Source organism: Drosophila bipectinata, chromosome 2L, assembly GCF_030179905.1.
Source record: "Drosophila bipectinata strain 14024-0381.07 chromosome 2L, DbipHiC1v2, whole genome shotgun sequence".
NCBI lineage: Eukaryota > Metazoa > Arthropoda > Insecta > Diptera > Drosophilidae > Drosophila > Drosophila bipectinata.
The window spans coordinates 16,126,541-16,140,272 of NC_091736.1; the positions used below are offsets into that span (position 1 = coordinate 16,126,541).

General features: G+C 42.7%; 2 protein-coding genes across 4 annotated transcripts; both read left to right on the forward strand.

The window, feature by feature from the left end:
• Positions 1-934: 934 nt before the first annotated feature.
• Positions 935-7,392, forward strand: LOC108125943 (probable multidrug resistance-associated protein lethal(2)03659). 3 transcript variants are annotated; one of them, XM_017242301.3, is made up of 10 exons: positions 935-1,093; positions 2,033-2,130; positions 2,193-2,278; positions 2,701-3,009; positions 3,080-3,288; positions 3,350-4,977; positions 5,045-5,565; positions 5,638-5,903; positions 5,961-6,890; positions 6,950-7,392. In XM_017242301.3, the coding sequence occupies exons 2-10, from the start codon at positions 2,054-2,056 to the stop codon at positions 6,992-6,994; spliced, it is 4,071 nt and encodes a 1,356-aa protein (XP_017097790.3). In that variant the 5' UTR covers positions 935-1,093; positions 2,033-2,053; the 3' UTR covers positions 6,995-7,392. The 3 variants fall into 3 exon arrangements, with proteins under 3 accessions (XP_017097790.3, XP_070133254.1, XP_070133255.1); XM_070277153.1 differs by having other exon boundaries at positions 936-1,120; XM_070277154.1 differs by lacking the exon at positions 935-1,093 and adding an exon at positions 1,142-1,160.
• Positions 7,393-9,134: 1,742 nt separating this feature from the next.
• LOC108125792 (probable multidrug resistance-associated protein lethal(2)03659) lies at positions 9,135-13,044 on the forward strand. Its single transcript, XM_017242122.3, has 7 exons — positions 9,135-9,153; positions 9,227-9,435; positions 9,489-11,050; positions 11,116-11,633; positions 11,693-11,958; positions 12,011-12,940; positions 13,000-13,044. The coding sequence occupies exons 1-7, from the start codon at positions 9,150-9,152 to the stop codon at positions 13,042-13,044; spliced, it is 3,534 nt and encodes a 1,177-aa protein (XP_017097611.3). The 5' UTR covers positions 9,135-9,149.
• Positions 13,045-13,732: the final 688 nt, after the last annotated feature.

Here is a 13,732-nt window from a genome sequence, read left to right on the forward strand (position 1 = left end):
AAATATTTCTGCCACTCGGAATTCAACGAGATAGCTTGAAACACCTTTAGTGTTCAGTGGACTTGGTTTTGTTTACAATTTGGCTTTTTTTTTATTATCCAAAAGATTTTGTTTGCCCTAAACCGGTTTGTCATCAACCGGCTACCTAAATCCCTGGGTTTCCCTTGAAAAGCCTTTAAAAATCTAACTGAAATTTTATTTGGTAATATCCTTTAAGCTTAATCAAATCTTAATCAATGATATTTTGGCTTTTTTTTTATTATCCAAAAGATTTGATTTGGCCTAAACCGGTTTGGCATCAACCGGCTACCTAAACCCCTTGGTTTTCCTTAAAAAGCCTTTGAAAATCTAACTGAAATGGCATTTGGTAATAATTCTTTAAGTTTACACAAAGCTTAATAAATGGAAATGATTGTTTTCCCTACTCCTTTTTTCATTATCGGGAGTAGGGAAAATTCATTTATTGCATTGCACTTGTTGATTCATTTTTTATGAAGCAGCATGTTAAATATATACAGAATCGATGTACTTTCTGTATCACTCTCACATGTGAATTTCCATTTACAGTCAAGCTTTATGACACGGAATTTATGAAGGATTCAATTTAATTCATTATTTTCTTTAAAAACTGAAATTGAGAAGAATTAAGAACGGTATTTTATGAAGAACTGTTTCTATCTTCATAGATATTGTTCATATCTTCTTTTAAAAAATTTTTTTCTGTGTTTCTCTATTAGATCAAAATCTATTGATATATGAAATATATCTACTAATATTTTCCATATTTTAATATTATAGCAATATTATAAAAACTCCACTTTTAAATATATCGCAATCATTGACAAAAAAAAGTGGTGGTTCTTGATAGGAAAGCTCGCCTGTACGCTCGCTTGCGCCCAGGGGCGACGTTCGTATTAAGAACCGATAGTGCCGTCAGAAGCTTGCTTCCCTTCCCGGCGTTCGGACCAAAGTTTGTTTTATTATTTATTTGTAATTTTTCGTTGCCGCCAGCCGTGGCCGGACCTTCTCTATCTGATTTCTCACGTTTCGGGGAACAATTCGCCATTGTTGAATGTAAACAATATTGAAAAACGTATGTACAAGTGATTTGCAACTGACGGTAATTATTTTAATTGTGCTCACTGGATTGCTAAGCTTTGGTAAATTGTGTGTTTGAAAAAATCCATGTGATTAGATAATTTACAGAAAAACGAAAAACCATCGATGCGGCCGCTATCTCTGGCCAATTATTGTTTGTTCGTTGATAAATGTAAGGGATTTGCATATATTTGGCTTGGTAATGACGATTTCTTTATTTTCCCCCCAATAACAACGTGGTATTCGGCACACCCACACACCAAATATACGTATTTGTATGTATACATACATATGTATGAACAATATATATATATTTATGTTTGGGGAACGGTAAAGGTCTCCCGAATTGGTTATTCTTAGTGGGTGTGAATAAAACAGGTTGTGAAGAAGGTACGGAAAAATTCCTCAGCATGCCTAAGGGAACAATTATTTAAACATTTTTTTTCAAAAAAAAAATTGAGTGCCAAAAATATGTGCTTCTTTTTAATGGCTTACAATAGCTCTTAAAAAGCTATTCCCAACCACAAGGTTTTTTTGTGGGGTTCTCTTAAAATGTGTATTTTAAATTAATAACTTTAAATAATTCATTAAATGACCTAAAAACAGTAATTACTATAAATTGTGAAACTGCAACCTCGTGCTTGAAAACTTAAAAGTTCTAGAACAGAAGCGGAGAAGCTACCTCATAATGATGAATTACAAAATTTATGATGAGGAGTGACACACTAAACCCCCATTAGCCCCGACCCATGCGGTTCCATCGCCAATAAATGAGCTGACTTCCCCGTTTCCAGCCGAGTCGCCAAGCCAACGACAATTCGATTCGTAGATAAATAAACCAGCAATGTTTGTTTGATTAAGATATGCCGTGTTTGCACCGCCTTTTGTTTTCAATACCACTCAGTAATATTAAATTTATTGAGCTTTTTTCCAGTTTCTTTAAAGGGAGATCAAAATGCAGTCAGTGAAGACGGCGGATTTGCCGGAAAACCCTCGAGAGCGATCAAATTTCATTTCGGCAGCATGCTTCTGGTGAGCCCATAAAAAATGGATAGTTTTCAGGAGAACAACTTTAAACTTTTGAAACTTTTTAGGTATACTCTGCCCACTTTTTTTAAGGGTCGCAAAAGCACCCTGGATACCAAGGATCTTTATAGGGCGTTAAAGGAACACAAATCAGGTATGCTTGAAAGTTTTATCACGATGATAAGCTGAATAAATTGAATTATATTTATTGTTTAATAAATAATATCCTTATCGGTTGCCAAGTCATTGTAGATATAAGAAATACTTTTTTGTTTGTGATGTTGATGTTAATCTTTTAAAAAAACCTACACTTTTGAAACTCATTGTATATGAGTCTCATACTTATCAAGAGTACATTAATTTGACTGATCGAAGAAGTACATAGTATGTTCGTTGACTTCTTTAATTGATTTGCCTTTTTTTTTTCAATTGGGCTGATGATTTTTATGTTTATTATTCCAAATTGATAACTGTCTCTCTCTCTGGGTGAACGTTGTTTTCGTAATCCGTATTGATTGGCCCCCTTCTGTGATTAATTTGCGATAATTAATGTGTGTGTTATCTTTTTTTTTTCAGAGACTCTGGGTAATAAGCTGTGTGCCTCCTGGGAACTGGAACTTACGAAGTCCAAAGGAAGCCCCAACTTGCTTCGGGCTCTGTTGCGGGTCTTTGGCTGGTATTTTGGTCTTCTCGGACTCGTACTATTCCTCCTGGAGCTGGGTCTTCGAACTCTACAGCCGCTTTTCCTGCTGGAACTCATTTCATACTACTCTCGTGGCGAGGATTCCATAGAGTCCGCATACTACTATGCCGGAGGAGTCATTTTGTGCAGCGCTCTTAATGTTATAATAATGCATCCCTATATGTTGGGCACCATGCACGTGGGTGAGAATCCTTCTTAAGTTAAATATATATTTGAAAACCCTTACTTTAACTAATATTGAACTACTTTTAGGTCTCAAGATGCGTGTGGGAATGTGCAGTATGATTTACCGGAAAGCTCTTCGATTGAGTAAAACAGCTTTGGGTGATACCACGGCAGGACACGTGGTTAACCTCATGTCCAACGACGTGGGCCGTCTGGACCTGGCCACCATATTCGTTCACTACCTGTGGGTAGGACCGCTGGAAACTCTCTTTATAACATACCTGATGTACCGGCAGGTGAGCTTTGTGATAACCTTTGACCTGTAGCATCTTAGAGACTAACCTTAATTCCATTTAGATTGGAATCGCCGCGGTATTTGGCGTGGCCTTCATGCTGCTATTCATTCCTCTGCAGGCGTATCTGGGTAAGAAGACCTCGGTGCTGCGGTTGAAGACAGCCCTACGGACCGACGAACGAGTGCGGATGATGAACGAAATCATCTCGGGAATCCAGGTGATCAAAATGTACGCATGGGAGTTGCCATTCGAGCAAATGGTGGCCTATGCCCGTAAAAAGGAGATCAACGCCATACGACACGTGTCGTATATCCGAGGAATTTTGCTTTCATTCATCATCTTCCTTACCCGAGTCTCCATTTTCCTGAGTTTGGTGGGCTACGTTCTGCTCGGCACGTTCCTTACTCCGGAAGTGGCCTTTTTAATAACCGCCTACTACAACATCCTGCGCACCACCATGACTGTGTTCTTTCCCCAAGGCATTTCCCAAATGGCAGAGACTCTTGTGTCCATAAAGCGGGTGGAAAAGTATATGCTGAGCGAGGAAACAGATGTATCCGATAAAAGTGAGGACCTGCCGGAAGACCTGGTGGGCAGTAATCAAGCCACAGTACATGCCGAAGCCGATGAGGATCGCGATGAGGCGCAGGATAAGTTATTGGCTCCAGTACTCTCCAAAATCAACGAAAACGCTGTTCTGTCGGAGGCAGGAATATCGATTACTGCTCTCAAAGCCAAATGGGATGTTAGTTCCCCCGACTACACCCTTAATGGAGTGAATCTTCGAGTGCAGCCGGGCACATTGCTTGGTATCGTTGGACGAACTGGATCTGGAAAGTCTAGCCTTATTCAAGCCATTCTTGGCGAGCTTCGCGCCGAGTCGGGAGAAATAAAAGTAAACGGAACCATGTCATACGCTTCCCAGGAGCCCTGGCTCTTCTCTGGAACTGTGCGTCAGAACATCCTCTTTGGACAGCCCATGGATCGTCGTCGCTACGCCAAGGTTGTGAAGAAGTGTGCCCTCGAGCGTGATTTTGAACTGCTCCCGTTTAAGGACAAAACCATTGTGGGCGAGAGAGGAGCCTCCCTGTCTGGAGGCCAAAAAGCTAGGATAAGTTTAGCTCGTGCCGTTTACCGTGAGACTTCTATTTATTTGTTGGACGATCCTCTAAGCGCTGTAGACACCCATGTAGCCCGTCATCTATTCGAGCAGTGCATGCGCGGATATTTGCGCGAACGTATCGTTATCCTGGCCACACATCAGTTGCAGTTTCTGCAGCATGCCGACCAGATCGTCATCATGGACAAGGGCCAGATTAGCGCCGTAGGCACGTACGAGTCGTTGCGTGAATCGGGCCTGGATTTCGCTAGCATGCTGGCCGATCCGGAACGGGATGAGCGGGAGGAGGAAAAATCCCGATCCCGATCAGGAAGTTACACTCACAGTCACAGTGATCAGCGCCGGAATAGTGAACAGTCGCTGCTTTCCATCGCAGACTCGTGCTTGGATGAGGCCGAGGCGGAGCAAATGATCAACCAGGAGCGCCAGGAAGCTGGACGTATCGGCTTAGGACTTTACAACAAGTATTTCAGGGCCGGCGGTGGTTTCTTCGCCTTCTTCGTGATGATGGGCTTTTGTGTGCTTTCGCAAGGATTGGCTTCATTGGGGGATTACTTCCTCTCATACTGGTAAAGTAAAAATTCAATTTTTTTTTTAAATAATTTTCTGAATAAATTTCTTAAAATTTTCCTAAAGGGTCACCAAAAAGGGCACGGTTGCTGCTCAAGCTGGCAACGATACAGTGAGCTCGAAAGTTCTGGAGTCACGAATGTCGGTGTGGTTACATGATTTGGGCTGGTCCGTGGACCCTGAAATGCTGGATACCTACATTTTTACCGTGATCACTGTTCTTACCATTGTGGTTACTGTGGCTCGCTCTTTCCTGTTCTTCAACCTGGCAATGAAGGCGTCTATCCGGCTCCATAATTCCATGTTCCGGGGAATCACACGAGCTGCCATGTATTTCTTCAACACGAATCCGTCCGGACGCATTTTAAACCGCTTCTCCAAGGACATGGGCCAAGTGGACGAAATACTACCTGCCGTCATGATGGACGTCATCCAGATTTTCCTCGCCCTCGGTGGCATTGTCATCGTCATTGCCATAGTTAATCCCCTGTTTTTGATTCCAACACTGGTGCTGGGTATCATTTTCTATCAGCTGCGAACCTTTTATCTGAAAACGTCGCGCGATGTTAAGCGAATGGAGGCCATTAGTAAGTATATACATACATCAGGTTTTTTCCAAAAAAAGATAAATTATTTAAATACATACTTCCCGCTTGCAGCTCGTTCTCCTGTCTACTCCCATTTGGCTGCTTCCCTGACCGGACTTTCCACCATTCGGGCCTTCGGAGCTCAGCGTGTTCTGGAGGCGGAATTCGACAACTACCAGGACATGCACAGCTCCGCTTTTTACATGTTCATCAGCACATCTCGCGCGTTCGGATATTGGCTGGATTGTTTCTGTGTGATCTACATTGCAATTATTACGCTAAGCTTCTTTATATTTCCTCCAGCAAACGGGGGAGATGTGGGTCTGGCTATAACACAGGTGGGTAAATCTCAAAGACGCTTATCCCGAACAAACTAACTTTATTTATTTTTACAGGCAATGGGTATGACAGGAATGGTGCAATGGGGAATGCGTCAGTCGGCGGAGTTAGAAAACACTATGACTGCAGTGGAGCGAGTGGTCGAGTACGAGGACATTGAGCCAGAGGGTGAGCTAGAGGCACCAGCTGACAAGAAGCCTCCAAAGTCATGGCCGGAGAAGGGAAAAATAATCTTCGACGAGCTCAGTCTTCGTTACGTGCCCGATCCGAAGGCGGACAACGTCCTGAAGTCTCTCAGCTTTGAGATCAAGCCCCGAGAGAAGGTGGGCATCGTGGGACGGACCGGGGCGGGCAAGTCCTCACTGATTAACGCCCTGTTCCGCCTGTCCTACAACGACGGATCCATCATCATCGATAAGAAAGACACCAACGCAATGGGCCTGCATGATCTGCGTAGCAAGATCTCCATTATTCCCCAGGAACCGGTGCTCTTCTCTGGTAGTATGCGCTACAACCTAGATCCCTTCGAGGAGTACAGTGATGAGAAACTTTGGCGTTCCCTGGAGGAGGTAAAGCTAAAGGAAGTGGTGGCAGATCTTCCTAGCGGGCTCCAGAGCAGGATCACCGAGGGCGGTAACAATTTCAGTGTGGGTCAGCGTCAGTTGGTCTGCCTGGCCAGGGCTATTCTGCGTGAGAATCGCATCCTTGTGATGGACGAGGCCACGGCTAATGTGGATCCCCAGACGGACGGCCTCATCCAGGCAACGATCCGGAACAAGTTCAAGGAGTGCACTGTGCTCACGATAGCCCATCGCCTACATACGATAATGGACTCGGACAAGGTGCTGGTCATGGACGCCGGACGGGTGGTGGAGTTCGGCACGCCCTACGAGCTCCTGACGGAGGCAGACTCCAAGGTGTTCCATGGCATGGTGAAGCAGACGGGGCAGGCTACTTACGACGGTCTGCTCAAGATAGCAAAAAAAGTAAGAAAAAACTAATATGGGAGTAAATTTGTACTCACCTTCCTTTATTTTAATTTCAGGCATTTGAAGATGGAAAGAACGAAAGTCGGCGGCTCTCTTCCTAAGTTCCTAAGGACCTTCCAAATGTTAGAGGAATTGCTTGGGTCACCCTCTCCCTGTCGGGATTAGATAGATTAACTAATATTTGTGTTTTTGAATGTGTTTATGAGCGAATGTTGTGTTTGTGCGTGTGTATGTTTAATCCTTTACTTATTAATATCGAAAAGTGTATAGTAATCAGAAGAGTTAGTTACTGCTTACTTGTATTTATTTTATGTTTTGTAAGCGCAAACAAGTGCCTTAAAAATAAATACACTATGAATAGTCGAAAGATATATAAAGCGATCTGTTAGCGATACTTTTCTCAAGGACTATACTTTAAAAAAGCGCGATTTTCAAAATCCGTGTCTGTTATCTGTAATCTGAAATAAAGGCAAACACTATTTATTATCAGCATGGTTTATTTCTTTATTGTTATAAGATATGGGGGATTCGTTTTATAAGTTATTAAAAACATATCCAAGTACGAAAACCATGTAATGTTATCAATTTTGTGGAAGGTAAGTTTTCCCCAAAATCTAAACTACTAGAAGGGAGCGACCATGCTGATAAAAAACTTGTAGAATCAAATACTGGTGCGATCTCAAGAGAAGTTTAGAGGGTTTAATACATATTCTTAAAGTATAATTATATTTAAATTTTCGACAATATTTTAATATTCTCTAAAGAACAGATCTTTAAAAACATATCAGCAAACATTTTTGAAGTTTTCTAGATAGGTAAACTAGGTAACCTAAAGTAGTGTTAATGAACTATAAGAAGTACTGGGTATTTTACAGTCGAACCACTTAATTATTCCATTTTTTTGTCGTGTTAAAAGAGTACTATCCTAAAGCCGAGAGCAGAGCAGTTGGCTTTTGGTCCCCTAGGCACGCGGTCGGATTTTAAGATTCGGATTCGGATTCGGACCCTTACAAAAGGTATTATAATTTTGGACCAAAGTGTGCAGCGCCGTGAAGGAGACATCTCCGACTATATTAAGTAAAAATATTCCTGATATTCCCAAGCTTTAAATAAACATGTCTGTCTACCTGGTTTGGTTTCGCGGTTAGCGAACTAGTTTCGCGGTTTTAGATCTATCCACTGCAATCTTTGGAGACATCCTTAATACTTTTTAACGCAATATATACATCAGTTAGGACGCCTTTAAGTCGTCTTTATCCCAAAGATGTAATAATAATTCTTAGGCCTCCCAACTAATTAAATTCTTAAATAATTAAATATGTTACATTTGTTTTTACTCGAATGTAGAGGTGACGATGGGGGAGAAATATGTACTAAAAGCAGTGACGTCTGATGATCTTCCTGAGAATCCTCGGGAATATTCAAACTGTATTTCAGCCGCCAGTTTCTGGTAAGTCTTTATAAAAATATAATTAATAAAACATAAAATTAGTAATTCATAATATCTAAAATAAAAACTAAAACGTTTGAAATTAAAAAAAATACAATTTCAGGTATACAATACCTACGTTTATGAAAGGAAGTAAAAATACATTGAATGTTACAGATTTATATAAGGTTTTGAAGGAGCATAAGTCCGGTATGAATAATATTTCTTAGTTTTATTTATAAAGAGTTTTTAAAGCAGATTCTGGATTCCAGACATATCATTTATTATGCTAAGAAAATACAATTTTTTATGAAGGTTCCTAAACAGATTATGTTTTATAAAGGTTAGTAGCAACGCAACGGATTTACAGATTGTCTGGCAACATAAAGTGTCGACTTATCTACACACGTGTCGGATGATAAGATATGTTTTTTTTATAACAGCTACATTTATAATAGCAAAATAATAAAAACTTTAATATTTTTTGGAAAGTTTAGATAACATTTGAATGAATGGTTCGTATCTTGTAGACAAGTTGGGCAATGAATTAGCTTCCTTATGGAGCCAGGAACTGAAAACTTCCAATGGGAGTCCGAATCTCTTGAGAGTCCTTGTACGGCGATTTGGATGGCACTTCGAAATCCTGGGCCTAGTCATATTAATGGTGGAAATACTGTTTCGAGCGATGCAACCTTTCTTCCTGCTAAAGCTCATTTCCTACTTCAATGATGGATCTGATCCCGTGGAGACTGGATGCTGGTGGACTGATCCTGAGTTCCGCTCTGTTTACCATAAATCTTTATCCATACGCATTTGCCGTAACACATATGGGTATGTTGAGTGCTGATCTTAAGGCGCTGGTGATCTAAAACCTTAATTATATAAAATTCGATTGGAATTCCAGCATTCAAGATCCGTGTGGGTCTTGGCAGCTTAGTCTATCAGAAGGCACTACGGCTGAGCGAGACCGCCTTGGGAGCTACCACGGCAGGACACGTGGTTAACCTTATATCTAACGACCTGGGTCGGTTGACCAACGATACGTATTATGGACATTATTTATTAGTGGGTCCTCTACAAACCCTTCTTATCACTTATCTAATGTACTCTGAGGTAAATTAGGATTCCCTTTGCTTTAATTTTTAACCATTTTTAAATTTATGCAGATTGGAGTGGCTGCTATAATTGGAATTGCCTTTATGATGATATTCATTCCCTTAAATCTTTACCTTGGGAAACAGACCGCCACTTTACGACTGAAAAGTGCAGAGAAAACCGACGATCGAGTTCGCTTGATGGGCGAGATAATCTCAGGCATTCAGGTGATCAAAATGTATGCCTGGGAGCTGCCCTTTGAGCGGATCGTGTCCTACGCCAGGAAGTTGGAAATTAAGGCCCTTCGCCATAAGGCCTACCTTGGAGGCATCAACCAATCCCAAATATTCTTTGTATCGCGTACCTCCATTTTCATCAGTTTAATGAGCTTTGTGATAATTGGAAATACTCTCAGTCCGCAAGTAGCCTTCCTCATCACCGCATACCACAATCTTCTGAAAGTTACAATGAGTAACTTCTTTGCGGCTGCCATAACTCAGTCAGCCGATTATATGGTTTCCTTAAGGCGGGTCCAGAACTTTTTGCAATTGGAAGAGACGACTGAATTGGACGTAGTGGTAGAATCAGAAAAGGGCGCGGGAAAGGAACGATATATATCACTTTCCGACAAACCCGAAAAGGATGCTTCGCAGAATCCCCAACTCGCCATATCTGGGTTGAAAGCGAAGTGGGACCGCAAATCACCTGAGTACACTTTGAATGGAATAAACTTGAGGGTGAACCACGGTAGCTTACTTGCCGTTGTGGGTCTCACTGGGTCGGGTAAGTCCAGTCTTATCCAAGCCATTCTCGGCGAACTGCCCATCGAGTCGGGCGAGATCAAGAAGAATGGGTCCCTGTCGTATGCCGCCCAGGAACCCTGGCTGTTCTCCGGCACCGTGCGCCAAAACATCCTGTTTGGCCAACCCATGGACCACCAAAGGTACTGGCAAGTGGTGAAGGACTGCGCTCTTGAGCGTGACTTTGGTCTTCTTCCATATAAGGACCAAACGTATGTGGGAGATCGCGGAGCTTCCCTTTCGGGAGGGCAGAAGGCGAGGATCAGTTTGGCCAGGGCCGTGTATCGGGAGGCCTCCATCTACCTCTTGGACGATCCACTTAGTGCGGTGGACCCCCATGTGGCTCGCCACCTCTTTGAGAAGTGTATACGGGGTTATTTGCGCGATCGCATTGTTATCCTGGTCACTCATCAATTGCAGTTCCTTCAAAATGTCGACCAGATCCTGATCATGGAAAAGGGGCAGGTGAATGCTGTGGGAACGTATCAGTCTCTAAATGAATCGGGTCTGAATTTTGCTACCATGTTGGCCGATCCAGAAGGGGAAAGACGGGATTCTGCTGCTTCTCCAAGTAGTGAACTAAAGAGCGAACAGGTTAATACTTCCGAATCTACTGCTTCAAATCCTGTCGCGGAACCTGGAAAGGAACCATCCGAACCTGAGGCAGAGCAGATGATTACCCAGGAGCGCCAGGAAACGGGCACCGTTGGCCTGGAACTTTACGGAAAATACTGCAAGGCCGGCGGTGGTTTCTTCGTATTCTCGCTGATAATGGGCTTTTGTTTGCTCTCTCAGGCAGTGGCTTCGCTAGGTGACTACTTCCTTAATTACTGGTGAGATATTTTCCAAGTATTGAAAAGGTTTCGAGTGGGACATAACTATGATCGATAAATTTCAGGGTAATCAAGAGAGGAACTTTAGTTCAGCCTGGAAACTTCACAGTCGTTTCCGGCGATCTGGAGTCGCATATTTCGGTGCGGTTGCATGAACTTGGCTGGTCGGTGGAACCCGAAACGCTGGACACCTATATTTTCACACTGATCACCGTCCTGACCATTGTGGTGATAGTATCACGGTTCTTTGTGTTCTACAATGCGGCAATGAGGGCTTCCATTCGGCTGCACAGGTCCATGTTACGCGGAGTCACTCGAGCCGCCATGTACTTCTTCCACACGAACCCGTCAGGAAGAATCCTGAACCGTTTTACTAAGGACTTGGGCCAATTGGACGAGGAGTTGCCCTCCATCATGTTAAATGTTATGCAGGTCTTCCTGGAACTAGGCGGAATAGTGATCCTCATTGCCATTGTGAACCCAGTATTCCTGTTTCCAACGGTGGTAGTCGGAGTTATTTTCTATCAGCTGCGGGCCTTTTACTTGAAGACATCCCAGGATTTAAAGCGCATTGAGGCCATTAGTAAGGATTGTTTAAGAATGTTTTTATAGAAAAGAAGGTATAAGGTCCTTCCTTTTTAGCACGTTCTCCTGTCTACTCGCATGTAAATGCCACGTTGACGGGTCTAACCACAATTCGAGCCTTTGGGGCTCAGCGTGTTCTGGAGGCAGAATTCAACAACTACCAGGACTTGCACAGCTCAGCTTTTTATATGTTTTTCAGCACATCTCGCGCCTTCGGATATTGGCTGGATAGCCTGTGTGTGATCTACCTCGGAATTATAACGCTAAGCTTCTTTATATTTCCTCCGGCCAATGGTGGTGATGTGGGTTTGGCCATAACACAGGTGGGTAAACCTGAAAGGCCCAACCCAAAACAAGTAATATTTTGTTTTACAGGCTATGTGTATGTCTGGAATGGTGCAATGGGGAATTGGTCAGACTGCGGTCTTGGAAAACTCTATGACTGCAGTGGAGCGAGTGGTCGAGTACGAGGACATTGAGCCAGAGGGTGAGCTAGAGGCACCAGCTGACAAGAAGCCTCCAAAGTCATGGCCGGAGAAGGGAAAAATAGTCTTCGACGAGCTCAGTCTTCGTTACGTGCCCGATCCAAAGGCGGACAAAGTCCTGAAGTCTCTCAGCTTTGAGATCAAGCCCCGAGAGAAGGTGGGCATCGTGGGACGGACCGGGGCGGGCAAGTCGTCACTGATCAACGCCCTGTTCCGCCTGTCGTACAACGACGGATCCATCCTCATCGACAAGAGAGACACCAACGCAATGGGCCTGCATGATCTCCGTAGCAAGATCTCCATTATTCCCCAGGAACCGGTGCTCTTCTCTGGTAGTATGCGCTACAACCTAGATCCCTTCGAGGAGTACAGTGATGAGAAACTTTGGCGTTCCCTGGAGGAGGTAAAGCTGAAGGAAGTGGTGGCGGATCTTCCTAGCGGGCTCCAGAGCAGGATCACGGAGGGCGGAACCAATTTCAGTGTGGGTCAGCGTCAGTTGGTCTGCCTGGCCAGGGCCATTCTGCGCGAGAATCGCATCCTGGTGATGGACGAGGCCACGGCTAATGTGGATCCCCAGACGGACGGCCTCATCCAGGCAACGATCCGGAACAAGTTCAAGGAGTGCACTGTGCTCACGATAGCCCATCGCCTACACACGATCATGGACTCGGACAAGGTGCTGGTCATGGACGCAGGTCGGGTGGTGGAGTTCGGCACTCCGTACGAGCTGTTGACGGAGGCAGACTCCAAGGTGTTCCATGGCATGGTAAAACAGACGGGGCAGGCTACTTACGACGGTCTTCTCAAGATTGCAAAAAATGTAAGAAAAAACTAATATGGGAGTAAATTTGTACTCATCTTCCTTTATTTTAATTTCAGGCATTTGAAGATGGAAAGCACCAAAGTCGGCGCCTTTCTTCATAAGACTATAAGAGAGACCTACCCCATGTTATTGCTTGGATAACCTATTCACTGTCGGGATTAGATAGATTAACTCATATTTGTATTTTTGAATGTCTTGGTAGCTTTAATTACTTCTTACTTGTGTATGTTACGTTCATTAACTACAAAGAAGTGCCTCTCAAAATAAATTCAATATGAACTGTCTCAAGAAATCTAAAATGTCCAATACAATCATAGCAATTAACAATACTTCTCTCATGAAATATACTTGAAAAACGCGCGGGTTTCGAAATTTGAATTTGTTATCTATAATCTGTACTAAAAGCAAAAACTATTTATTATCAGCAAGTTTATTTCTTTCTTATTTTAATATGACATGGATTTGTTTATTAGTTTTTTTTTTTTAAATTAAATACATGGATAATGTACGCAAACCACTTTTTGTTGTCAATTTGTAGGTGGTTACTTTTTCCCAAAAACTCAAATTTCTCGCACTTTATTAAAAACTAGAAGAGAGTTAACTATACTGATAAAAAAACTCGTATAATCAAATACTGGTTTGAGCAATCTGAAATAAAGGAAAAAAATATTTATTATTAGCATGGCTTATTTCTTTATTGCTATGTCTTACAGTATGAGGGACTCGTTTTATCAGTCATTAAAAAAATATTCATGTACGAAAACCATTTAATGTTATCAATTTTGTGGA

Bases quoted from the DNA above. Each gene is read 5' to 3' on its own strand.
- LOC108125943 (XM_017242301.3), top strand. From the start codon at position 2,054: ATGCAGTCAGTGAAGACGGCGGATTTGCCGGAAAACCCTCGAGAGCGA. The intron at 3,289-3,349 runs GTGAGCTTTGTG...AATTCCATTTAG, and splicing joins CATACCTGATGTACCGGCAG to ATTGGAATCGCCGCGGTATT. The intron at 5,904-5,960 runs GTGGGTAAATCT...TTATTTTTACAG, and splicing joins TGGGTCTGGCTATAACACAG to GCAATGGGTATGACAGGAAT.
- LOC108125792 (XM_017242122.3), top strand. The intron at 9,436-9,488 runs GTAAATTAGGAT...AAATTTATGCAG, and splicing joins CTTATCTAATGTACTCTGAG to ATTGGAGTGGCTGCTATAAT. The intron at 11,634-11,692 runs GTAAGGATTGTT...CTTCCTTTTTAG, and splicing joins AAAGCGCATTGAGGCCATTA to CACGTTCTCCTGTCTACTCG.